Raw genomic sequence first — 27,662 nt, forward strand, 5'->3', positions numbered from 1 at the left:
GTTGTATTCAGTATGTATACCTCTTTCTCTCTTTGTGCTTATGAGTTTTAGTGGGTTTTCCTTGACAAAGTAAACACATTAGAGGTAGTTGATGGCGAGAGAAAGTCTGAACTATGTAAAAACATCTATCTATGAATCACAGTCAAATAGACACTGTCTCTTTAAAGTGACTCCTCCCCTGGACAACTATAACCAGGAAGCACCTCCCACCAAACACACAATCAGAGTTTACTCTACAACCAGGAAGCACCTTCCACCCACACTATCAGATTTCACTCTTCCTGAGAAAACAAAACTTGAAATGGCGCAGCAAGGAGTTGATCTGTACCAGGACCAGTTTAGCTGTTCTATCTGTCTGGATCTACTGAAGGATCCGGTAACTATTCCCTGTGGACACAGCTACTGTATGGGCTGTATTAAAGACTGGTGGGATCGAGATGATCAGAGGGGGATCTACACATGTCCCCAGTGCAGGGAGACTATTACTCCGAGGCCTGCTCTGAAGAAAAACAATATAATTTCTGAAGTGATGGAACAACTAATGAAGACAGGACTCCAAGCTGCTCCTCCTGATCACTGTTATGCTGGACCTGGAGACGTGGCCTGTGATGTCTGCACTGGGAGAAAGCAGAAAGCCCTCAAGTCCTGCCTGGTATGTCTGGCTTCTTACTGTGAAACTCACCTCCAGCCTCACTATCAATCTGATACCTTTAAGAAGCATAAGCTGGTCATAGCCTCCACACGGCTTCAGGAGAACACCTGCACTCGTCATGGCAGGATTCTGGATGTTTTCTGTCGTACTGATCAGCAGTGTATCTGTTATTTGTGTTCCATGGATGAACATAATGGCCATGATACAGTCTCAGCTGCAGCAGAAAGGACAGAGAGACAGAAAGAGCTTGGCATGAGTCGGCAGAAAGTCCACCAGAGAGTCTGGGAGAGAGAGAAGCGACTCAAAGAGGCCCAACAGGCTGTTTATTCTCTCAATCGCTCTGCTGATAAAGCAGTGGAGGACGGTGAGAGAATCTTTACTGAGCTGATACGCTCCTTGGAGACGAGACGCTCTGAGCTGAAGAAGGTCATCAGAGCCCAACAGAGGACCACAGTGACTCAGGCTGAAGAAGTGCAGAAGAGACTGGAGCAGGAGATAGCGGACCTGAGGAGGAGAGCCACTGAGCTGGAGCAGCTCTCACACACAGAGGACCACATCCACTTTCTACAGAGTTACCCCCCCCTCTCCGGTCCCAGTGAGTCTACAGACTTACCCAGCATCAGTGTCCTTCCTCTCCTGTACTTTGCAGACGTGACTAAGGTTGTGTCTAAGCTGAGAGACAAACTAGAGGACGTTCTGAAAGAGCAGTGGCCCAGAATCTCAACAACAGTGAATGCAGTTAATGTTTTACTGCCACCACCAGAGCCCAAGACCTCGCCCAGAATCTCAACAACAGTGAATGCAGTTAATGTTTTACTGCCACCACCAGAGCCCAAGACCAGAGCTGACTTCTTACAATATTCCTCTCAGATCACACTGAACCCAAACACAACACACACATGTCTGTCTTTGTCTGAGGGGAACAGAAAAGCAACACTGATGCAGCAAGAGCAGTCATATCCTAATCACCCAGAACGATTTATTGGATTGTGGCAGGTTCTGGGTAGAGAAGTTCTGACTGGACGCTGTTACTGGGAGGTGGAGTGGAGTGGAGGGGTTTCTGTAGCAGCCTCCTACAAAGACATTCGTAGAAGAACAGGCACCGGGGTGGATAACTCTGTATTTGGATTAAATTCCAAATCCTGGGCTTTAGAGTGCAGACCAAGTGATTACCTCTTCAGACACAAGAACAAGAAAATAAGAATACAGGGCCCCATGTCCTTCAGAATAGGAGTGTACCTGGATCACAGGGCAGGGACTCTGTCCTTCTACAGCGTCTCTAACACCATGACCCTCCTGCACATAGTCAACACCACATTCACTCAGCCTCTCTATCCTGGACTTAGGTTTCAATATTACCCTGCGGAGGCTGAGTTCTGTGAGCTGAAGTAGAGATCAGTGACATTCACAGCTCCTCTACGCAGGGTTTTGGATTTAAATTGATCTTGAAGAAGCTGAGTTGTGAAAGATTAGGTAATTAGGCGTTACATTCACTCAGTCACTCTATCATTGTTCTGAAGGACACACACACACACACACTATGTTTAGCTTTGTTTCTAGTTTCTAGCCTACCGGGGTAAAGTTTGTTTGATTGGATATTTGCACATTCACATATTTGATTCCCATCTTCAATACCTCTGTTCCTTTGCATGTGGGGAAGTCAAAATCTTTATTTTCATACTCAGGGTAGGCTGGACAACAATATGCAACCGTTGTATTTGTATTTGATCACCTTTGGTCATTTTGAATTACTGTGGGATTTGGGTCCGTCTCTCCTCTCTCTGTTCCAAGGGGGGGGGGGGGGGGGGGGGGGGTTGGTTGGTAACAATTTGGGGGCCAGACCTCCATGGGGGGGTTGATTCAGCCTATAACCTTCTCCCTCACCTCTTGTCTCTGGGCAGCCGGGACACTTCATACGGGACACTCTATTTTCAAGGCCTTCTGTTGAACCCACAGCCAGGATGTGTGGGGCATGGGTCAGTCGTAAATGCAACTGTTTTGTTTCAGAACAGACCCATCTGCGTTATCGAGAGAGGGAGAGAGAGAGAGAGATGTTCTTCTGGTGGCCGACTTTGAGGGAGACAGACATTTCATTGTATACCTGTATGCCGTGACAATTAAAACTCTTGACTTGACTTGACTTGACATAGAGAGGAGCTGGTTTAGGAAGAATGACCATTTATTGAATATTGTGCATTTTGTCTTTTGTTCTTGTATTCTTACTAAATAAACGTGGACATCTAAACCCAGAAGGACCGGTGTGGATATTTGCTTGAAACTTGCCATTTCACCGACTGAACCTCAATATAGAACTTTGAACACAACGCGAAGGAATTCACTTGAACTCACTATTTCCATGATGTGCTACATGAGAAATTCAGTCTAAATCTAACATTACCATTGAAATTCAATACTGTTCAAATGAAACGAGTTAGAGTTCATAGAAGAAACATAAGTCTATACTCTACAGTATCAATAATACAAATATGTGTGTACATGTACAGCCCAACCTGTTATAAATATACAAATAACTATGCTAAGTCTACCCCTGGTACACATATAGCTAACTCTATCTTATGTCTACTCCCGGTACAATATATATACTGTAACTATAATTATAAATATAAGTATATCCTGTGCAATATATATAGTGCTCCATACTAAGTCTACCTTGATCTGTACATGGAATATAAGATATTTGGAACTTTCTGAACCTATTGTAAAATGTAATATAGATCAGTTTTACTACAATGTTTGCAAACATTGCCAACATACCCAAAGAGTTTCAGCCACAGAACAAATACAAGCAGCGTTGTCTGGTGTCAGTCAGCAGGCTATGAAAACAGGGCTCCATTCTTATGTCTGGTGGTGGAGCTACACATTCATGTATGTTTGGATCAATTACCTTTAACATATTCAATCTAGCCAATTAAAAATGCACACATTTGGATATGATCACTTTTCCCTTTGTATAATAACTGTATAAGGTGACTGTACAATTGTCTTCATAAAAACATTTAGTATAAAATAATTACCCATAAAATATAAAGGGCAATGTATAGTGTGTAAAAACATATATAAAAATAACAACACTTTCACAAGTTCATAGTTTATTCAAAAGATATATTGATCCAACAGGACTTTACATAAACATTTGTACAGTGGTGATGATGAGAGACGAGTTATGCAACACCCGCACTCTATTTCAGTTCACTGAAGATATCGTATCTTTGCTGACAAAATAACAGCATGTTGTGAAGGTCAAAGGTTGTGCAAAATCTTCCAGCTTTGTCCTTGGACCATATCTTGTTCCACATATGAAATTAATAATCCATAATAAATAAGACTGTTACAGTTATTACAATATTTTGTATATTATCTATAGAACTAATCTTCAAACAGACACAAAGGCTGATTATGGCTGCACTTTGAAATTGAAATGATATAACATGTCATGTATGTAAAATGTAAAATGTATGTTATTTGCTATAGCAACAAGATTCAAGATTCAAGATTCAAGAGTTTTAATTGTCACGGCATACAGTCAGGTATACAATGAAATGCGGCTGGTCTTGCCCGCGACGATGTGCAATACAGTGGTACAACATATAATAGAATCCAATAAAAATACAGTGGTACAACATATTAATAGAATCCAATAAAACAGTGCAATAAACAGGCACATGGTGTGCCATCTCGGTATCTGTACATTAGTATTTACAGAGCATATAGGACATGCTAGTTAGCTTTGGTAGTGCAATACACTGTTCCTGATGTTATACTACTTTAAGTGGCCTTTCCTCTGGCCATAAGTGTGCGTGTGTGCGGCATGAGTGTTAAAGTGGCTGCTAGTGTGTGAGCGTGCTCAGCGTGCGTGTCGTGTATGTACTTGTGTGTGGATAGTTCAGTTTCTGTGTCTCTCAATGTTCATTGTTCAAGGCTCTGATGGCCTGGGGGAAGAAGCTTAGCCTAAGCCTCTCCGTCTTAGTCTCTAGAATTCGCAGGCGTCTGCCTGACCTCAGCAGCTGGAACAGGCTGTTATTGGGGTGGTGGGGGTCTTTCATTATCCTGCAGGCTCTGGATCTGCACCTCTTGTCGTATAGAGCCTGCAGGGGAGGTAGCGCAATACCCGTGGTACGCTCGGCTGAGCGCACCACTCTCTGTAGGGCCTTCTTGTCCTGTGCCGTGCTGTTCCCATACACTGCTAGGAGTAGTTTAGTGTATATTGTATACTGCGCTGAATTAACTCTTCATCAAAACGTTATAGCTAAGTGTTTTATTCACAATGGGAAATCAGATATTGCATAAAATCTGTTGTATAAAAGCAACAGAACACTAAAGGCTGTGCGTTGTAGTAAATAGAGTCGCGGCTGAGATGATGGAAATACTTTAGATGTGATGTTATTTACTCTTGTGTTCTATTGCTTAATCACTTCCTGTAGTAACATTTACAGAAACATGTTACATTATGGTTCACTGCAGATTTTGGAAAGGCCGTCACCAGGGTTAACATTTTTAACCCACCTCTTCAACCTCGCGATCCCATCATAGAGCTGCATGTAAATGGTAAATGGTAAATGGCTGCATTTATATACTAGCACTTTTATCCAAAGCGCTTTACAATTTGTTCCTCACATTATACCCATTCACTCACACATTCACACACAGACGGTAATTTGGACAGTCTTTCAATTTCATTATGAATAACTAGCAATCTGTCTGTCGATGAGAGCTTTCTTATGTCTAACTATGCCTGCCATTCAAAATGCCATTCCAGCATTCGTCCCTATGAGACAGTTCTAGTCAAATTCTGCACTAATGCTAACAACAATCTCATACTGGCTCAGGCTGCATATCTTTTCTACTGTATCTAGAAGCTCATACTGGCTGCATATATTTTCTACTGTATCTAGAAGCTCATACTGGCTGCATATCTGTTCTACTGTCTATAGAAGCTCATTGATTTGTAAATGTAATAGATTTTCTATAGATTTTTAGTTTTTAATGTATGTTCTGTAATCTGTATATTGGCCTGGCAAATGGTGTGTTATTGTTGTATTAATTGTGATACTGCACACGATAACCATTAAATATAATGATCTTGAATACAAGGTGTAGAGGTTTTAGCTCTATAGTCAATACAATGACAAGATATCTGGACGGGCCTTTGTAACACTTGGCAACTCTCACTGATTTACAGTATAAACTGGTGGCAGATTATCATGGACACAAGATGGCGCTATTCACCATACAATCATTAGACTCTAGCTTGCCTTCATTTGCACCTTTCCAATGTGGTCCCAGTACACCTGGTGCTGTGCTGGTAAAGACACAATGACAAGATGCAGGTATTTTACATTGCAAAATTAGCTGGAATGCTGCCATCTGATTAGGTTAAGATAAGATATTCCTTTATTGATCCCCTTGGGGAAATTCAGGCATCATAGCAGCATGGGGGAGGGGGGGGGGGGTACAGGTAGTAAAAACAACACAAGCAGTGTAAACAAATAGGTCAATATAATTTACTATCTAACTAACTGAAATATATATTCACAGTATTCACAGTGTCACATAAGGTGCAGTATGCATAAGGTAGTGTTATAATTTACTATCTAACTAACTGAAATATACATTATTCACACAGTATCACAGTATGCACATAAGGTGCAGTATGCCTAAGGTAGTGTTATTGTCCTCCTTGGGTTCCTATTAGTTCTAGGTCAATGTCTGGCAGCAGTCGCTGCCCACTGTTGTGGAGCCTGGAGGCCGCTAGTCGCTGCCCACTGTTGTGGAGCCTGATGGCCGCTGGTATACAAGCACTGTCCGAGGCGGTTAGTTGAGTGTCGGGGGGGTATGAGTCTGTGGCTGAACGTGCTTCTCATCTTGACTAGCTCGTCGTAGAGAGGGTGGGAGGGGTTCTCCAGGATGGCAGCCAGCTTCCTTCTCATCCCCCTCTCTGCCATCACCTCTAGTCTAGGTAGCTCGACTCCCACCACGGAGCTTTCTTGAGCTTGTTGGTGTCCCTTGAGTTGATGTAGCCTCCCCAGCATGCCACAGCATAGAAGAGGACGCTGGACACTACAGACTGATAGAATGACTGCAGCAGTCTATTGCTCACGTTGAAGGACCCGAGTCTCCTGAAGGGGCACTTCACCAAAAAACAGGGGCAATTTATTTTACAAATAACCTCACACACATCCAAAAACGTGTGCAAAGTTTTGCAAATATTAATTTAGTTTGACAGCTATTGAGAGTAAATTAGTTTGAATATGGCAACCAGTAATGTCGTCGGGGACACTGAATAATTGTGTTGTGTTAATCACAGCTCAATTAAATGATAATTTGAGCCTTGCTCATAGAAGTTATTGTTTCAAATGTTTTTTTTTATAAACCATTTATTATAGATTCTGCAAGTCTTCTTTTAATAAAAACATCAAGAAGAAAAGAAAGAAACCAGCAAAAGAATAAACACCAGGCAGCTGTCTAAAAGCCTGTGTGACCTCTAGCTTTTCTCTCATGTGGTTCATAAATGGACTCAGAACTGAGTCTCGGAGCTCATCGTCATCCCACCTGCAGACTTAAGGAGCTCCTCCCACCTGCAGACTTAAGCATTGTTTTTGGAACTCGTCATTTTCATTTAACGCTATTGAATTTCAATGGTAATTCATGACCGTTTCATATTCTTCCTTAAAGATTTGGAACAGATATTTGACAAGCTAATTGCTGCTAATTGGAGGGATGATATCTAGACTTAAACCAGCATTGATATTGGAATAGTAAACAGTAAGTAAACAGCATAGGTAACGGTATTGAATTTCAATGGTATCAATTTAGAAAGTAATTATTTGAGGGAGGATATCTAGACTTAAACCAGCATTGGATTTCAAACACTTAAGTCATTTAAATGTAACGCTATTTCATTTCAATGGTAATATATATCTAGACTAAAAGCAGCATTCTTTTGGAACTCTAACTTGTTTGATTCTAACGCTATTGAATTTCAATAGTAATTAAAAAGGTGAATACATATGAAAAAAGGTTGTTGATTGTTGAGTATGAAAATAAAGATGTGGACTTCCCCACAGGCAAAGGGACAGGTGCTGAAGAGCGAAATGGATTATGTGAATATCCAATATCAAAACCAACTTTACCCCATTTGATAGAATAGTACTCTGATAAACGTAAAAGGACTCTATTAAAAATTCTACTAAAGTAATAGCATAAAAGTAAATATTGAATGTAAGTGACTAAAGTAAATACACATTCTGTATGGTGTACTACAGGATTATAATGCTTGGGAGCTCCTAAATTCTCAATACATCAACCTCTGTGTGACGTCAAACTGGTTGTTCATCCAGTTATGCTGGTTGTGATTCCTTCCTTTTGACATCGACAGACTTAAACATTAAATGTTATGTTTTCCATCTGATCACATATTTTGGATTAAAAGAAAGTACAGTAACTGGCAGGGTTTGTATAAATGTGGTCGAGGAAAATAAATTAGGAAACTTCCTTTGAAGTGTACATGTAAAATGTATTGTTGTGATTATTATTCTTATTTGTTAAAAAAGATTATGCACTGTACTGTCGTAGCACGTTCCATTGTGTTTACATAAATGGCGAATAAAGTAATCTGATATGAGATCCCTAAACTGGAAATACTCAAGTAAAGTATCCTAAAAACTGTATTTAAATACAAGAGTAAAAGTACTTTCTTTCCTCCCCTGGGTTCTCTACTTTCTTTCAAGTTCAAGTTTGTTTATTTGTCACAACAAAATACAGAATACTTTATAATGAAATGTTTGTTTCTGTATGAGCCCCTGAGAGTGTGCTACATACAGTTACTGTACCTACTAGTGCATATTTGGTAACATCAAGTTATTCTCTAGATATGCTTTTAACAACTGTAATCATGGGTCTCATAATTATATATATACATAACTTTGCTCATGAAATGAGAACTACTGCAGATTTACTTTGACACCAATGCAATGAAGTCGGGTTCTTTCTGAGACATAAAGGAAACTGGTAAGAAACCAGCCTCCAAACAAATCAGTAAATCAAATCAGTGATAGAGCGAGAGACAGAGAGAGAGAGCAAGAGAGAATAGTGAGTGTGAGAGAAAGAGAAAGCAAGAGAGGAGAGAATGAGAGTAAATGCGAGAGAGAGAGAGGGAGAAAGTGTGTGTGTGTGTGTGTGTGTGTGTGAGAGAGAGAGGAGAAAGTGTGAGAGAAAAAGAAAGCAAGAGAGGAGAGAGTGACAGTAAGACAGTAAATGATGTGTGAGAGTGTGTATGAGAGATAGAGAGAGAGAGAAATGGAAAGAGATTTTGTATTGTACCCCCCCCCCCCCACCTCCAATGTACAGCCCCACCCAACCTCCTCCAATGTACAGTTTCTATGTCAAATGTAGGTCAGTATTCCAATGTACAGTGTCCCCCCCCCTACCCAACCCCCCCCCCCCCCCCCCACACCTCCAATGTACAGCCCCACCCCACCTACCCAACCTCCCCCAATGCACAGTTTCTATGTCAAATGTATATACACTCTTTTTCTGGATTTTTTTAGTATCACAAACAGTACTGTATTTGAAAATCTGGTATGTCATAAATGTCATAAATGTAGCAGTACTGTCTATCTGTATGTCGTGTGTGTCATATGATGAATTGAAAATGGAGGACCCTGATGGAAACAAGACGAAAGTCTTTCTCAGGTCTGCATCCTCTTAACAATTGTATGTATTGAGCTGTACTATACTGTACCCATTCTGCAATCTGTTAATAAACGTTTCAATCAATCAATTGTATTGAGTATGTATACCTCTTTCTCTCTTTGTGCTTATGAGTTTTAGTGGGGTTTCCTTGACAAAGTAAACACATTAGAGGTAGTTGATGGCGAGAGAAAGTCTGAACTATGTAAAAACATCTATCTATGAATCACAGTAAAATAGACACTGTCTCTTTAAAGTGACTCCTCCCCTGTACAACTATAACCAGGAAGCACCTCCCACCAAAACGCGTCACACACAATCAGAGTTTACTCTACAACCAGGAAGCAGTGAAGCACGCCACCCGCGTGATCAGATTTCACTTTTCCTGAGAAAACAAAACTTGAAATGGCGCAGCAAGGAGTTGATCTGTACCAGGACCAGTTCTGCTGTTCTATCTGTCTGGATCTACTGAAGGATCCGGTCACTATTCCCTGTGGACACAGCTACTGTATGGGCTGTATTAAAGACTGCTGGGATCGAGATGATCAGAGGGGGATCTACACATGTCCCCAGTGCAGGGAGACTATTACTCCGAGGCCTACTCTGAAGAAAAACAATATAATTTCTGAAGTGATGGAACAACTAATGAAGACAGGACTCCAAGCTGCTCCTCCTGATCACTGTTATGCTGGACCTGGAGACGTGGCCTGTGATTTCTGCACTGGGAGAAAGCAGAAAGCCCTCAAGTCCTGCCTGGTATGTCTGGCTTCTTACTGTGAAACTCACCTCCAGCCTCACTATCAATCTGATACCTTTAAGAAGCATAAGCTGGTCATAGCCTCCACACGGCTTCAGGAGAACACCTGCACTCGTCACGACAGGATTCTGGATGTTTTCTGTCGTACTGATCAGCAGTGTATCTGTTATTTGTGTTCCATGGATGAACATAAAGGCCATGATACAGTCTCAGCTGCAGCAGAAAGGACGGAGAGACAGAAAGAGCTTGGCATGAGTCAGCAGAAAGTCCACCAGAGAGTCCAGGAGAGAGAGAAGCGACTCAAAGAGGCCCAACAGGCTGTTGATTCTCTCAATCGCTCTGCTGATAAAGCAGTGGAGGACGGTGAGAGAATCTTTACTGAGCTGATACGCTGCTTGGAGACGAGGCGCTCTGAGCTGAAGAAGGTCATCAGAGCCCAACAGAGGACCACAGTGACTCAGGCTGAAGAAGTGCAGAAGAGACTGGAGCAGGAGATAGCGGACCTGAGGAGGAGAGACACTGAGCTGGAGCAGCTCTCACACACAGAGGACCACATCCACTTTCTACAGAGTTACCCCCCCCTCTCCAGTCCCAGTGAGTCTACAGACTTACCCAGCATCAGTGTCCTTCCTCTCCTGTACTTTGCAGATGTGACTGAGGTCGTGTCTGAGCTGAGAGTGAAACTAGAGGACGTTCTGAAAGAGCAGTGGCCCAGAATCTCAACAACAGTGAATGCAGTTAATGTTTTACTGCCACCACCAGAGCCCAAGACCAGAGCTGACTTCTTACAATATTCCTCTCAGATCACACTGGACCCAAACACAACACACACACGTCTGTCTTTGTCTGAGGGGAACAACAAAGCAACACTGATGCAGCATCAAGAGCAGTCATATCCTAATCACCCAGAACGATTTATTGAAAGGTGGCAGGTTCTGGGTAGAGAAGGTCTGACTGGACGCTGTTACTGGGAGGTGGAGCGGAGTGGACCTGGAGTGGTTTCTGTAGCAGCCTCCTACAAAGACATTAGTAGAACAGGCACCGGGGTGGAGAACTGTGGATTTGGATACAATTCCAAATCCTGGGCTTTAGAGTGCACACCAAGTCATTACTTCTTCTGCCACGATAACGAGAGAATAAGAATATGGGGTCCCCGGTCCTCCAGAATAGGAGTGTACCTGGATCACAGGGCAGGGACTCTGTGCTTCTACAGCGTCTCTAACACCATGACCCTCCTGCACAGAGTCAACACCACATTCACTCAGCCTCTCTATCCTGGACTTTGGCTTCACTCATACCCTGCGAAGGCTGAGTTCTGTGAGCTGAAGTAGAGATCAGTGACATTCACAGCTCCTCTACGCAGGGTTTTGGATTTAAATTGATCTTGAAGAAGCTGAGTTGTGAAAGATGAGGTAATTAGGCGTTACATTCACTGACAGTCACTCTTATCACTGTTCTGAGGGACGGACACACACACTATGTTTAGCTTTGTTTCTAGTTTCTAGCCTACCCGGCTAAAGTTTGTTTGATTGGATATTTACATATTCACATATTTGATTCCCATCTTCAATACCTCTGTCCCTTTGCATGCAGGGGAGTCGAAATCTGTATTTTCATACTCTGGGTAGGTTGGACAGGACAACAATATGCAACCATTGTATTTGTGGTTGATCACCTTTGGTCATTTTGAAATACTGTGGGATTTGGGGTCTGTCTCTTCTCTCTCTGTTCCAAGGGGGGGGGGGGGGAGGTTGGTAACAATGTGGGGGCCGGACCTCCATGGGGAGGTTGATTCAGCCTATAACCTTCTCCCTCACCTCTTGTCTCTGGGCAGCCGGGACACTTCATACGGGACACTCTATCTTCAAGGCCTTCTGTTGAACCCACAGCCAGGATGTGTGGGGCATGGGTCAGTCGTAAATGCAACGATTTTGTTTTAGAACAGACCCATCTGCGTTATCGAGAGAGGGAGAGAGAGAGAGATGTTCTTCTGGTGGCCGACTTTGAGGGAGACAGACCTAGATAGGAGCTGGTTTAGGAAGAATGACCATTTATTGAATATTGTGCATTTTGTCTTTTGTTCTTGTATTCTTACTAAATAAACGTGGACATATCTAAACCCAGAAGGACCCGAGTGGATATTTGCTTGAAACTTGCCGTTTCACCGACTGAACCTCAATATAGAACTTTGAACACAACGTGAAGGAATTCACTTGAACTCACTATTTCCATGATGTGCTACATGAGAAATTCAGTCGAAATCTAACATTACCATTGAAATTCAATACTGTTCAAATGAAACGAGTTAGAGTTCATAGAAACATAAGTCTATACTCTACAGTATCAATAATACAAATATGTGTGTACATGTACAGCCCAACCTGTTATAAATATACAAATAACTATGCTAAGTCTACCCCTGGTACAAATAATAACTAACTATGTTATGTCTACTCCCGGTACAATATATATACTGTAACTATAATTATAAATATAAGTATATCCTGTGTATATATAGTACTCCATACTAAGTCTACCTTGATCTGTACATGGAATATAAGCTATTTGGAACTTTCTGAACCTATTGTAAAATGTAATATAGATCAGTTTTACTACAATGTTTGCAAACATTGCCAACATACCCAAAGTGTTTCAGCCACAGAACAAATACAAGCAGCGTTGTCTAGTGTCAGTCAGCAGGCTATGAAAACAGGGCTCCATTCTTATGTCTGGTGGTGGAGCTACACATTCATGTATGTTTGGATCAATTACCTTTAACATATTCAATCTAGCCAATTAAAAAATGCACACATTTGGATATGATCACTTTTCCCTTTGTATAATAACTGTATAAGGTGACTGTACAATTGTCTTCATATAAACATTTAGTATAAAATAATTACCCATAAAATATAAAGGGCAATGTATAGTGTGTAAAAACATATATAAAAATAACAACACTTTCACAAGTTCATAGTTTATTCAAAATATATATTGATTTAAGTGTCCAACAGGACTTTACATAAACATTTGTACAGTGGTGATGATGAGAGACAAGTTATGCAACACACCCGCACTCTATTTCAGTTCACTGAAGATATTGTATCTTTGCTGACAAAATAACAACATGTTGTGAAGGTCAAAGGTTGTGCAAAATCTTCCAGCTTTGTCCTTGGACCATATCTTGTTCCACATATGAAATTAATAATCCATAATAAATAGGACTGTTACAGTTGGACAACAAAACAATATTTTGTATATTATCTATAGATTATTCAAACAGACACAAAGGCTGATTATGGCTGCACTTTGAAATTGAAATGATATAACATGTCACTGTATGTTGTTTGCTATAGCAACACTGCTAGGAGTAGTTTAGTGTATATTGTATACTGAGCTGAATTAACTCTTCATCAAAACGTTATAGCTAAGTGTTTTATTCACAATGGGAAATCAGATATTGCATAAAATCTGTTGTATAAAAGCAACAGAACACTAAAGGCTGTGCGTTGTAGTAAATCTAGTAAATAGAGTCGCGGCTGAGATGATGGAAATACTTTAGATGTGATGTTATTTACTCTTGTGTTCTATTGCTTAATCACTTCCTGTAGTAACATTTACAGAAACATGTTACATTATGGTTCACTGCAGATTTGGAAAGGCCGTCACCAGGGTTAACATTTTAACCCACCTCTTCAACCTCGGGATCCCATCATAGAGCTGCATGTAAATGGTAAATGGTAAATGGCTGCATTTATATACTAGCACTTTTATCCAAAGCGCTTTACAATTTGTTCCTCACATTATACCCATTCACTCACACATTCACACACCGACGGTGGAGGCGACCACGCAAGGTGCCAACCTGCTCATCGGGAGCAATTAGGGGTTAAGTGTCTTGCTCAAGGACACTTCGACACGTTGCCCGGGAGGAGCAGGAATCGAACCGTGAACCTCTGGATTACCAGACGACTGCTCTACTCTGTCGTGTGTCTGCTGAGCAAGGGTAGAATTACCTATGGAGTCAATGGAAAGAAGACAGACGCATAATGGGGTAAACCGTTGTCAGAACTCAGGTAATTTGGACATCAATGCCATTATGAATAACTAGCAATCTGTCTGTCGATGAGAGCTTTCTTATGTCTAACTATAGCCTGCCATTCAAAATGCCATTCCAGCATTCGTCCCTATGAGACGGTTCTAGTCAAATTCTGCACTAATGCCAACATGAGTATATGCAACAATCTCATACTGGCTGCATATCTGTTCTACTGTCTTATCTAGAAGCTCATACTGGCTGCATATCTGTTCTACTGTCTTATCTAGAAGCTCATACTGGCTGCATATCTTTTCTACTGTATCTAGAAGCTCATACTGGCTGCATATCTTTTCTACTGTATCTAGAAGCTCATACTGGCTGCATATATTTTCTACTGTCTATATAGAAGCTCATTGGTTTGTAAATGTAATAGATTTTCTATAGATTTTTAGTTTTTAATGTATGTTCTGTAATCTGTATATTGGCCTGGCAAATGGTGTGTTATTGTTGTATTAATTGTGATACTGCACACGATCACGATAACCATTAAATATAAGGATCTTGAATACAAGGTGTAGTGGTTTAAGCTCTATAGTCAATACAATGACAAGAGATCTGGACGTTACCAACGTCTTTGACATTTTCTTCTCTTTTTTATAGTTAACCCATGAGGTCAACAGGCTACTACGGCAATCCATGTCTGTAATAGTAACAAGAATAAAAACAATACAAATGTAATACATTTTTTTTTCTTTTTATAATTTCTCCCCCAATCTTAATCTTAATCTGTAAGATTACATTTACATGAACAGAATATATTCTGTACGTTCATACTAGTTTTATTCTATCTATCTATCCATCCATCCTGGTGGTTCATAGAATCGTTTCATTCAAGATAAGATGTTGCGATTCCGATAATGGCCGTTAGTAGGCGGCATTGCGCATGCAGACGTCAACAGTCGATCAAATCAAGGCACAGAAGAAGGAGAACGCGGAAGTGTTCATTAGGACGAGAGAAACGTGTTTGAATAATATAACTTTTAGTTTGAATAGAATGACATTAATTTAATTTGAACGCCCCTACGAAGCCGGTCGTGGATCTGTTATAGAAATGGAAGGCAAGTTAAGGCGCTGTAATGACGAGGTAGTGATGTGATGATGGGATTGATTCATTGAAAATGTTATTAACAGATTGCAGAATGGGTGAATGAATGAACTTTATTTAACAGATTGCAGAATGGGTGAATGAATGAACTTTATTTAACAGATTGCAGAATGGGTACAATACAGTACGGCTCAATACACACAATTGTTAAGGGGATGCAGACCAGAGAAAGACGTTTGTCTTGTTTACATCAGGGTCCCCCATTTTCTATTCATAGTTTATGACACACACATACATGACATTTATGGCATACAGGTATACTGTTACATTTGTGACATATACGATATGCAAATAATAGAGTACTGTTGTTACCCATAGATCCTAACAGAGAATATACATATGATGGGGAGGAGGCTGTACAGGGGGTGGGGTGGTTTGGACCTTTACGTTGGCCAGTTTCGAATTGCAGCCTCCCGTAGGTGCTCTTTAATTAAGCGGGTTTGAATGTGGGTAGGGATTCGCATCTTTTTACGGTTGTGGGTAGGGCGTTCCACATTGATGTGGCATAAATGTGTTTAGTCCCTTGTTTGTGCCGAATCTGGGTTGCACATGATTTGTGGAACTCCCTCTGGTGTTGTGGTCGTGGTATTCACTGACCTTTGGGAAGTATTTCGACATGTACGTCTGTATGCATTCAGTAGTGCTGAATAAATGTTTATGGACCCATAAACCATAATAGTGATTATTTATTATTTAAGTTAAGTTTTGCCATAATCATATATTTTTCCATAATCATAATGTTCCACAACATTGGTAAAAAAAAATTCTATTCTATGAATCATTTTCGGCCTTTCGGTTTTCGGCCAACTGTTTTCTATTTTCGGTATCGGTTTCGGCCAAGAATTTCCCATTCGGTGCATCCCTATATTTAACCTTTTTTTAGCCAGATAAAACATTGATCTGGTCCAAGAGGCCCCAACAGGAGTACAAATATATATATATATATATATATATATATATATATATATATATATATATATATATATATATATATATATATATATACATATATACATATACATATACATACGTACACACATATACCAATAACAAAATCACAGTTTAAGAATCATACACATAAGCAAATAAACAAACAAACATATGCACAGCCTATGTATAAAATAAATAAAGTCTCTAGTCTTTACAGTTTTCTTCGATTGCATAAACACTCAAATCAAAAGTATTACACAATTATCAAAACCTTACACTCAAGGAGCAAAACATAGGCCCAGATTTGCACCCCTATAAGCACAATGTCAGCCTCACACTTTTTGCAAAACAATACACAGTGATTTTCAAAACACTAAACACACTTGCATTACATTAGACACAGAATGTCAAATTACCACACATATGAGCCAATTGGTTAAACACAGCCATCAGATGCACAAACACACCATTGCTTAATTGTAGATACACCAATCAGGTTTAAGCACTATAAAAATGCAGCAGGTGAGTTCACCTGTCTTCACCCAAAATGGAAGGAGAGTGAAGTACTGTACACAGAGAACGTGAAAATATACAATTCACCAAACACTACACAAGACAACCAATGATGCAGACTGATGAAAATATACATTTTCTCTCCATATACCCAAATCAGTCAACATGGAGAATCACAACAAACATTTTCTTGCCAGATCCAGGCAAAGAGATAATATCTAGTATTTTCTGTACTCTATTTAAGTTTTTGTTTTACTGTAATTTTAACCTGTACTGGATACAGTATTTTATGTTTGTCTGATATTTGCTGAGCTTACAGTGTTATGCACACTGTAGTAGTATGAAAACTGGGACATGTTTTGTTGTGATTCTCCATGTTGAAATGTTGACTGATTTGGTTATATGGAGAGAACATTTTAATTTGTATCAGTCTGCATCATTGATTTGGGTATATGGAGAGAAAATGTTTTTTTTAATCAGTCTGCATCATTGATTTGGGTATATGGAGATAAATAAATTATATTTTCATCAGTCTACATCATTGGTCGTGTAGTGTTTGGTGAATGTATTGTATATTGGCACATTTTCTGTGTACTTTACTTACAGTATACTCTAATCACTGAGACTGAGAAGTAGAATTGCTAAATGTGTTTTAGGTTAAGCACAGCAGTGTGTAACTGGTTCAAACAGAATTAAGTCATATGAAACGTGTTTCATATGGTAACAAAATGTAGTTTTTATAAATTAGTGTATAGTTTTGACAAGAGTGTTTAATTTAGCAAATTATGTGTGGTTGTGCTAATTGTGTGTAGTGTTTTGAAACACTGGGCCCTGTTTTCAAAATCGTGCTTAAGCAATCGGAAAAAAAACAGTATTGTGTGTTTCATTATATACATATGTTTCAGTCTTCTTGTAAAAAAAAGATTAGATTTTTGGGTATTTTCCTGCTTTTGGTCCGCTTTGCATTCACATCTCAAATGAACCGCAGCAGGGTTCACTTGCAAGAGTGAATGAGCTTTCACACCACCCCAAACCAACCGGACTATCCGAGGAAATAGGGTTCGATTAAAGCTTATTATAGTTTATCACAGTATCATGAGCATGTCTTTGTCAGTGGACACTGGACATGGGTATGGATGGCTCCAGGTGCTGCTGCGTTAAAGTGCACATCTTCAATACCTATCTGTACTATTTAAAAGCACAGTGCAGGACACATTCAAAGGTTATCGCACTTCAGAGATGGCAGTGGACATGTATGACAGGACAAAGGCCCTATGTAATGGCCTTGGGATTGAGGAACATACTACCAGCCAAAGGAGGAAGCAGAAAAGGATGGATGAGTATGTAGTTGAGTCATCTTGTGGCACAAGCTCAGGCCTCAGCTCAGGAGATCAGCTGAGACAGAGACTGTTCTATCCAGTCCTCGACAGAATGCTGCAAGAGCTTGAGAGCAGGTTCTCATGAGTTGGAGAACAACTTATGAGAGGCATACAGTCATGTCATCCAGCCTCAGACCAGTTTCTCTCAGTGGAATTGCTGCAACCCCTCGCCACACATTACAATATCCAACTACTGCCAGAGGAGATCACAGTTGCAAAGTGTTTCCTGGCCAGGACAGGCAGAGATGCAGTCCCTACTATCCAAAGTTTCTTTTCCATCCTGGATGATAATAATAATAATAATAAATGCATTTTATTTATAAGGCGCCTTTCAGGACACTAAAAAGAAAAGTCCACAAATCGGTGAATGAAAAAATTATAGGATCAAATGAAAACTACTACTTACTAAAATGGATGTTTAAAAGTACTAAAAACCAACAAAAAATACCAAACACTAACAAACATTCAGCACAGACAATGAGGATGCTGCCACAAAAAAAATAAAAAATTTAAACATTTATTTTTTTAAAGCTCCGGGGCTAGGAGAAAAACATCCGGGGCTAAAGCCCCGGAAGCCCAGGGCTAACAACGCCACTGATGTAAACGAGATGAAAGTCTTTCTCTGGTCTGCATCCCCTTAACAATTGTGTGTATTGAGCCGTACTGTACCCATTCTGCAATCTGTTAATAAAATGTTCAATCAATCAATAGCCTGGAACTGCATGTCTTAATAATATATATTTTTTATATTTGGTCTCTGACTTAACAGTATTCCAACCTTTGTGTTTTTGTCTGTCAGTTCTTATCCAATCCTAACAATCATTCTGGCAGGGACAGATGTAAACCCTTCCCCCTCTCTCTCTCTCTCTCTCCCTCTCTCTGTATCCCCCCACCCCAGTCAGTGCCTAATGGAAAATTATCTCCCTTCTATTGCTAATGACCCCCCCCCCCTCCCCCCCTCTCCTCCCTCGCTCTCCCTCCCTCATCTCTCTCTCCCTCAGCCCAGCCCAGCGACGGTGCCGTGACGACGCCAGGAGGCAGGAAGTCCGCCGCCGTGACAGGAAGCGCCAGGAAGATCAAGGACAACGCGGCCGACTGGCACAACCTCATCCTGAAGTGGGAGAAGCTCAACGACGAGGGCTCTGGTGTCGCCAACAGGATAGTGAACCTGGGACTCAGTAAAGCGTGAGGAACTAATCTGTGTTTGATCAACCATGAGCTCAGTCTGTGACCTGACCAGTCTGTAACCTGACCAGTCTGTAACCTGACCAGTCTGTAACCTGACCAGTCTGTAACCTGACCAGTCTGTAACCTGACCAGTCTGTAACCTGACCTGACCAGTCTGTAACCTGACCAGTCTGTAACCTGACCTGACCAGTCTGTAACCTGACCTGACCAGTCTGTAACCTGACCAGTCTGTAACCTGACCCGACCAGTCCGTAACCTGACCCGACCAGTCCGTTACACAGAACCATCTGGGAAGTCGTCCTTGGAAACTCTTTGGACAAAAAAATAAAAGACGTGACAGATAATTGGATCTAAACCACACCCACAGCTGCCTGTAGTTCCTCCAAAGGACGCCGATTGGTCCAAACCACAGTGGTTCGGGCACAAGCCTGACAAGATGGATTATTGAGTGATCTCTGATCTCACGGAGCCAGTTGCCGTGCAAGGTTACTCAAGTCTGTAGTCTTGCATAGCCATGCCTCTGTCCAGACTATGTTTTCTGTGTATCATGCTGTTTTCACATCACCCAGCTCCACTATAGTCAAAGTCAGCTTTATTGTCGCCTCTCGTAATGTCCCGCCATCCCTAGTTCCCAGAAGGAGGAGATGGTGATGGAGGATCATGCCTCCTCTACCCCCGGCGCCGACAGGCTCGGAGGAGAACACAGCAGGGAGCTGGAGGAGGAATGTTGTAAGCTGCTGGACGTCGTGGACAAGATGGTGGGTCCATTTCCTCACTGCCTTTTTTTCCCACTCATGTTGAAATTCATTAGAAAGACATATAGGCAATCAAATTGTATATATAACAAAATGAGAAAAAGAAACTGTGTAAACAAAGGTGCAGATGAGGGTCTGTCTGTCTGCCCTATCGGTTATAATTACTGTGGGTGACCTGGCAGAGCCAGTCACACCACACTGACTATTGTAATCTATATTATTTATTCTTCTTCTTCCGCTTTATTATCATGGATGTATAAATAAACAAATGTGTTTGTGTATCATTGGGGACGCATACACATTTGTCGTTTGCCATAGAGACTTGCGAGAAGGGTCTTTGGACTCGGCAAAATACTCCTTTTTGTATATTTTTAACCATTTGACTTAGAGAATCACAGGAGAGGACATTGGACTCAGCGGAGAGATCCGCTTCCATTGGTCTAGGTTTGCCCCGCCCCCTATGTGTAAGTCCCACCCCTTTTTACTATCTTCTGAAACAAGCGAGAACGTTTTTCCCCTATAGTGGAACGATAATAGGTTCAGCCAGACCCTTCTCCCTGGCACAGCGCTAACGTAGTGTGGAGAGAGGCCTGGCGAGACTGGCACAGCGCTAACGTAGTGTGGAGGGAGGCCTGGCGAGACTGGCACAGCGCTAACGTAGTGTGGAGAGAGGCCTGGCGAGACTGTCTGTCGACGGACCAACTCCACAAAGAGTTTCCAACGCCACTTGATGACGTCACAGATTCATGTTTTGATGCTCGGATTTCCAGCTCAGGGAGACACACGTTTATAGATATTGACTTAACCGTCTGAAGATCTTTAGAATCACAATATACATTCTGTTTTAGGGTGGACTTTCCCTTTCAATTGAAAGACTGTGTACAATTCTAATTTAAAAGACAACCATGCCAAAAATCTTTTTTTAAGAACCCTGTTTAGGTGTGTAAATGAGAGTGATCTGAATTCAAACAATCTCAAATAGTCCGTCAGACAGTCTTTGACAGTCTCTTTCAATTCAATTAAATTCACAATTCAAAAGGCTTTATTGGCATGAAATTTCACAAATGTTGCCAAAGCACAATTATGACATAAACAACATAACAATATAAGATCAAAGAAATTAAAGTAAATAAAGAAGATGGTGCGGTGAGTAAAACATGGTACATGTATATACAGTATACAGGGCTCCAGACTAACTTTTTACATTGGTTGCACCAGTGCGCCTAACTTTTTCATTTAGGTGCACCAACACATAATTTAGGTGCACCCAAAATTTTCCACTGCGCCTTTTGCCGCTGCAATAATACATTTTAAGCGTTACCTTTACCATTACCTTTTTTGTCAGTTTCCATACACATTAGTAATTTCTTAAGATGTTATGTAAATTATTGTAAAAAATAACATTGTATTACAGTTAGCTCGCAAAGTCCAATCCTTCACCTTTTTATGTCTATTTTAACACATTCAGCTCAGCTCCAGTTAGAGCTGTCCCAAGCCTGTTTTTGGGATTCGAACATTCGCCAGGGTTTTTCGAACGGATGTTCGAACCATCGTTTTTAATCATGCAAACAATTGGCTCCTAAATAGGGAGGTGTAGTCTGACGTCACTTTGCACCGCCTGCGAGGTCCACCCGTATAGGGATTTATCTTTGGGAAAATGGATTATCGGCTATTGTAACAATTCTACCTCATGAACATTTGGAAAGCTTTCCATTTTAGCACAAAATGAGTTCCCTTCTACCACTAACATTATTTGTTTTTGGTTGAAATAAAATTCAGAGATTTTTAATTAATTTTTTTACAATTTAATTGCGAATATTTTCATGTTGAGCTATAGATTGTGGATGCATACGCACAGAAAGGTACACCATGCAAATGTTGATGCTTTATTTGTTTTAAACGAGACGATTTAGAAATGGGCAATGGGCAAATACATTGTGTTTTCAAGATGGTGGACCGGCCGGAAACAGCAATCATGTAACCACTACACCTCCCTATAGACCAGGAAGTAACCACTACACCTCCCTATAGACCAGGAAGTAACCACTACACCTCCCTATAGACCAGGAAGTAACCACTACACCTCCCTATAGACCAGGAAGTAACCACTACACCTCCCTATAGACCAGGAAGTAACCACTACACCTCCCTATAGACCAGGAAGTAACCACTACACCTCCCTATAGACCAGGAAGTAACCACTACACCTCCCTATAGACCAGGAAGTAACCACTACACGTCCCTATACTAATAGTCTTTCTGGTATTTTATTTTGAAAAATGGCCACTTCCGCCCGCGCCTCAACCCAGCGTACTGTCGAGTCTTGACTAGCAAAGTTTAGGCACATAGCGAACATTTCTGTGGTTGAGTACTGAGTAGTAGTAACTACTTACTGGTCACAGGAGGCTTGAATAACGTTTGAATGATAATCCATTTTGTGAATACATTTGTTGAAACAGCTTTGTTGGCCGACGGCTCCTGCTATCTTAACGTTAGCTAAAGCTAAAGGGCTGCGCCCTAACGCTACATAGCTTAATTAACGTGTATAACATACCTGTGTAACGTTAAGCAGCTTGTGTTCCGCTGGGAAAGCATCACTGCATACACTTTGTTTAATCCAAACGTGCGTCCATTCGGAAACGTTGTATTATGAAACCAGTATGAGACGCTGTGCTTTTTTTTATCGTTTCAATGCTCACATGGCTATTTTATTTATCCCGTCATTCAGCGAATAATAATGGCAGGGTGATGATCAGAGGCAGATCTGGGCTGGTCTTTGCATAATGCACGTGTTATAGCCAATCAAAGGCAGAGATTATAATTTTTTTTTAGAACGCACATGGCCACGGGGAAAAAGACGCTAAACACACACACATACACACAGACAGACAGACCTGCTGGGAGCTGGGAGCACCAGTGCGACAAGGGAAAACATCCAGTCGCACAGCTCTGAGTTTTGGTTGCAAAATGCGACCAAAACGGGCGCACCCTGGAGCCCTGAGTATATGTGTCCTACTGGTTGTCCCTTTTCTTGTGACATGAATTGACATATTTTGACTGCACATTCTTTCTGTTCCCCCAGGAGGAATGGCAATTTCTGCACTTCTGTCATACTTTGGAATTCTGGGGAAATTATAAAAAAAAATTGGAAAGAACTCCTCCCTAATATTTCTGTAATTTTCACATTGTGTTACTTAGGAAGTGTAAGTATCTCTCTCTCTCCCCTCCCCCCAGTCTCGTCTAGTGTCTAAGATGGAGAAGGTGGTGTTGTCAGAGAGGGGTATCGTGGAGCTGGAGGCGTTCCAGGTGGGGACAGCGGGCAGACGGACGCCTCTCTTCCACACCTGGCCGACGACGCGCTTCGGTGAGACGTCTCCCCCGCTGACCGACGACGACGACACATTAATGTGCTGCTGTGGAGAACAGACTTGATCCCATACGTTTGGAATCTCCACTATTTAGATGTAGCGCTTTTTAGGGCTGTACCGAATAGTTCGAAGCTTCGTTCATAATGTTGACATTCGAATTCTAAATCAACGTTAGAATTATTTTATATGTTTTCTTTATATATTTTTTCTGTATGTGTCTATATTCATTCTGTTTAAACCAATGGGGTTTTTCTTCACAGTTGCAGATAAAGATTAGGCTACACTAATATTATAGTATTATACTATTATAGTATATGACTCGTCATACAAATTTTTATAAAACATTTATCATAAATGATGTAGCCTGTCTGCATCCGCTCAGCGCTCCATCAAGACATCACCATCACTTTCCTACCAACCGTGCCCTTATTGGATTATTTATGTTGACGATGAGTTATATTCATTAAAGAAAGTTGATTTAATTAAAAAATACTCATTTAATCAGATTAATCACTTTATTCAAATTGAGGATTTAGTTTGAGGATATTTATAGAAAAAGAAAAAAATATTGGATTACGTCATAAAATATGACAGACATTCGAAGCTTTGTTTGAATACTTCAATAGAACCTTCGAATGTTAAAAAATTACATTCGGTACAGCCCTAGCACTTACTGAAATCATCATTCCTATCTCTGTGAGTTTATACATAATGACACTCTAATGCCAGTAAAATGGTGACATTGCCACTCTTCATTTAAATCTAGTCATTTAGCCGACACTTTCATCCAAAGCGACTTACAAATTGTGTACAACAAGTCAGCAGGAAGGTACAACTCTGGCAGCTCAGGGTAAGTGGTGTTGTTCATCTAGCAGTGTTGAACTTGAGTGCATAGTAGTATAGACATACTAGCGTAGTAGTATAGGTATAGTATATAGTACATAGTAGTATAGACATACTAGCGTAGTAGTATAGGTATAGTATATAGTACATAGTAGTATAGACATACTAGCGTAGTAGTATAGATATAGTACATAGTAGTATGGACATACTAGCGTAGTAGTATAGGTATAGTATATAGTACATAGTAGTATAGACATACTAGCGTAGTAGGTAGTAGTATAGGTATAGTATATAGTACATAGTAGTATAGGCATACTAGCATAGTAGGTAGTAGTATAGGTATAGTAGATAGCAGTATAGACATATTAGCGTAGTAATATAGGTATAGTACATAGTAGTATAGACATAGTAGCATAGTACATAATAGTAGAAGACGGTAAGAACGTTTCTTTTGTAAATGTTTTTTATAAATTCAGATATTGATAGGAGTGTGTTATTAGTCGATGGGTGTCAGCTGTCCTGACTGATGGGAAGTTTGTTCCACCATCGTAGGGCTTCAGTTAGGAAGTTGACGCGGAGGAATCCACCATGATAATTCATTGTTGTGAAAGACATTCCAATGCTGATGAAACAACATCAAGAATCATATCATAATCATAATCAATACATACCAGGGCATACAGTGAAATGCGGGTGGTCATGCCTGCATCGATTGTGCAATAATACAATAATAAAATAGACATTAAAAAAAAAATATATATATATAGGTAAGACACAAGATGTGCATGATAAAAAAAGACATGCTAAGTTCCTGAGAAACTGGTTCCTATGTACACTACTATACAATTTACAATTTTAACTCCGTCATTTTTATACTTAATGTATCTAAACTATACTATACAATACCTCCTTCCTTTAAAGTGACTTTTCCATTATTTAAAGTGGAGAGTTCAGTGTTCTGATGGCCTGGGGGAAGAAGCTGAGCCAGAGTCTCTCTGTTCTCGTAGCACGTGTACGTAGGCGCTTGCCTGACCGCAGCAGCTTGAACAGGCTGTTGTTGGGGTGGTGGATAAAGGGTTTGTGTGCGTCTCACCTTGTGACTGGGACTCTCCTCTGGTTCCCCTCGCAGCGGAGGTGTCCAGTAAGCTGCATGAAACCTACAGGCAGGAACTGAAGCTGAAACGGACAATTGTCCAGGAACTAGCCCACACCAGCTCCTCTGACCTCTCCATGGTGTACCTGTCCTGCTGGCTGTACCAGCCCCACATAGACCAGGACGTCAGACTGCTGCTGGAGGGGCTGCTGCTGGAGACGGGACACAGGACACTTTAAGACAACTTTACCCCAAAATGAAAGCTGCACCAGATCGTCTTTTTGGAGGGAAACTAACTTCTGAAAAATCGAAATAAAGTATGATATATATTTAGGATTGAATATATAAAGTATGATATATTTAGTATTGAATATATAAAGTATGATATATTTAGTATTGAATATATAAAGTATGATATATTTAGTATTGAATATATAAAGTGATATATATTTAGTATTGAATATATAAAGTATGATATATTTAGTATTGAATATATAAAGTGATATATATTTAGTATTGAATACATAAAGTATATATATTCAATACTAAAGATATATCAATGTATGATATGTTTAGTATTGAATATATAAAGTATGATATATATTTAGTATTGAATACATAAAGTATGATATATCTTTAGTATTTAAATTTAGGGGACAAATATTATTGCTACTTTGTTAAATGGATTGATTTAGTTTGTAAATAACATGTTTAGGTATAGGGTGGAACCCCTTTCTTTAGGGGGAGGGTGTGGCGACCCCCCACTCTGCCTGTTAATGGGTGAGTCTGCTGTCTCTCAGGGAACATGGTGGAGTGGGAGGCTCGTTTGCCCAATTGGACTCACCTGGGCAGTGAGAGCTGTCATTAGCCTACTATGTAGCCTAAGCTACTGATTATACATGCACAACACTGTGCAATATTACACTTACTGTAGACTTCTGTATATTTGTACTGTATTCCTTTTACTGTATATTTAATTCTATCTTATCATTCTCACAACACAACACCCCCTCTAATGCCCCTCTAATGGAACATTCCAGTGGATGTGCGTTGCGTCACACTCTGTGGCCAATCTGCGCATGTGCATGGGGAATCGATGCTTAAAAAAACGGTCTTTTTCGCTGCCAATTTAGTTCTGATCGATTAGCAATGTCTCGCGCCGTGTTCAGGAGACTCAGGCGCATACAAGTCTATTCGATCATGTCTCTAGCACCCCCACAGCCGTAGCTGCAATCACTTAATGTCAAGGCTCTCATCCACATTCATTCATTTGACCCCCCCCCAATCTCCTCCCCGATTTCAGAATCCCGGAAGTGTTGCGGTGGTCTATATAATATATAAGCTATATTTATTTCGGTTATTGTATTACGTGAAGGTTTAATATTGATTGGATTTAGATAAAGTCATTGAACCGTCGTATTTGTCATAATAGGGCCTTCTGGAACCTAGAACCTTCTAGAGCGTTGTGGTGATGTCATAATAGATCTTTCTAGAACATAGAACCTTCTGGAACGTTTGTGGCGATGTCATAGTACTTTCTAGAACATAGAACATTCTGGAACCCTAGCGTGACATCATGATAGAACGTTCTGGAACATTCGTGATGTAGCTGTATGATGTCATAACCGAACATTCTAGAACGTTTGGGTCTCTATATATAGCCACGATTCTCTCTCTGTGGCAGTTACATTTTCGACCGGACTGGATGGACCCGAAAGGATGGACTCAACAAGGACCTGAAGTCAGAAACCAGCAAGTAGATTTACGGCTGGCGCCCTACTAAGGAACTTTCCTGTGTGGAGTCGGCGGTGACTTTGGAGACTGGGAAAATACAGTTTTCATACCTTGTAGTAGTATTGACAGGAATATTCAGGAAAGTAGATTTAGGACCACTTCTGTAAAGAGAGACTTCGCAAATAAACCATTTGGCTATCTTTACTTTACCCTGTGGACCTTGCTTTTCTTTATCAACAGACGTACTTTGATTGATTGATTGATTGATTGAAAAGTTTATTAACAGATTGCAGAATGGGTACAGTACAGTACAGCTCAATACATACAATTGTTAAGGGGATGCAGACCAGAGAAAGACTTTCGTCTTGTTTACATCAGGGTCCCCCATTTTCAATTCATCATAACATATATGACATTCATGACATACAGATACAGTACTGCTACATCTATACATTTATGACATATCAGATTTGCAAATACAGTACTGTTTGTGATACAAAAGTGTCCAGAAAAGGAGTGTATATACATTTGGCGTAG

The 27,662-nt window shown here is 40.5% G+C and overlaps 2 protein-coding genes across 2 annotated transcripts; both read left to right on the top strand.

The window, feature by feature from the left end:
- Positions 1 to 301: 301 nt before the first annotated feature.
- LOC311223815 (uncharacterized protein) lies at positions 302 to 11,852 on the top strand (the record flags this gene model as incomplete). The annotated part of the gene is made up of 3 exons (XM_084308580.1): positions 302 to 1,345; positions 1,484 to 2,030; positions 9,735 to 11,852. The coding sequence occupies 3 exons, from the start codon at positions 302 to 304 to the stop codon at positions 11,447 to 11,449; spliced, it is 3,306 nt and encodes a 1,101-aa protein (XP_084164706.1). The 3' UTR covers positions 11,450 to 11,852.
- A 3,286-nt stretch (positions 11,853 to 15,138) lies between these two features.
- LOC311223949 (cyclin-dependent kinase 2-interacting protein-like) lies at positions 15,139 to 25,750 on the top strand. Its single transcript, XM_084308725.1, has 5 exons — positions 15,139 to 15,275; positions 19,146 to 19,329; positions 19,961 to 20,090; positions 23,322 to 23,451; positions 25,428 to 25,750. Exons 1-5 carry the CDS (start codon positions 15,269 to 15,271, stop codon positions 25,628 to 25,630), a joined length of 654 nt encoding a protein of 217 aa, XP_084164851.1. The 5' UTR covers positions 15,139 to 15,268; the 3' UTR covers positions 25,631 to 25,750.
- The last annotated feature ends 1,912 nt before the right edge of the window (positions 25,751 to 27,662 follow it).

This window comes from Notolepis coatsorum (assembly GCF_963971535.1).
Source record: "Notolepis coatsorum genome assembly, chromosome: 2".
Taxonomy (NCBI): Eukaryota; Metazoa; Chordata; class Actinopteri; order Aulopiformes; family Paralepididae; genus Notolepis; species Notolepis coatsorum.

Bases quoted from the DNA above. Each gene is read 5' to 3' on its own strand.
- LOC311223949 (XM_084308725.1), top strand. The intron at 19,330-19,960 runs GTGAGGAACTAA...CGCCATCCCTAG, and splicing joins AACCTGGGACTCAGTAAAGC to TTCCCAGAAGGAGGAGATGG. The intron at 23,452-25,427 runs GTGAGACGTCTC...TTCCCCTCGCAG, and splicing joins CTGGCCGACGACGCGCTTCG to CGGAGGTGTCCAGTAAGCTG.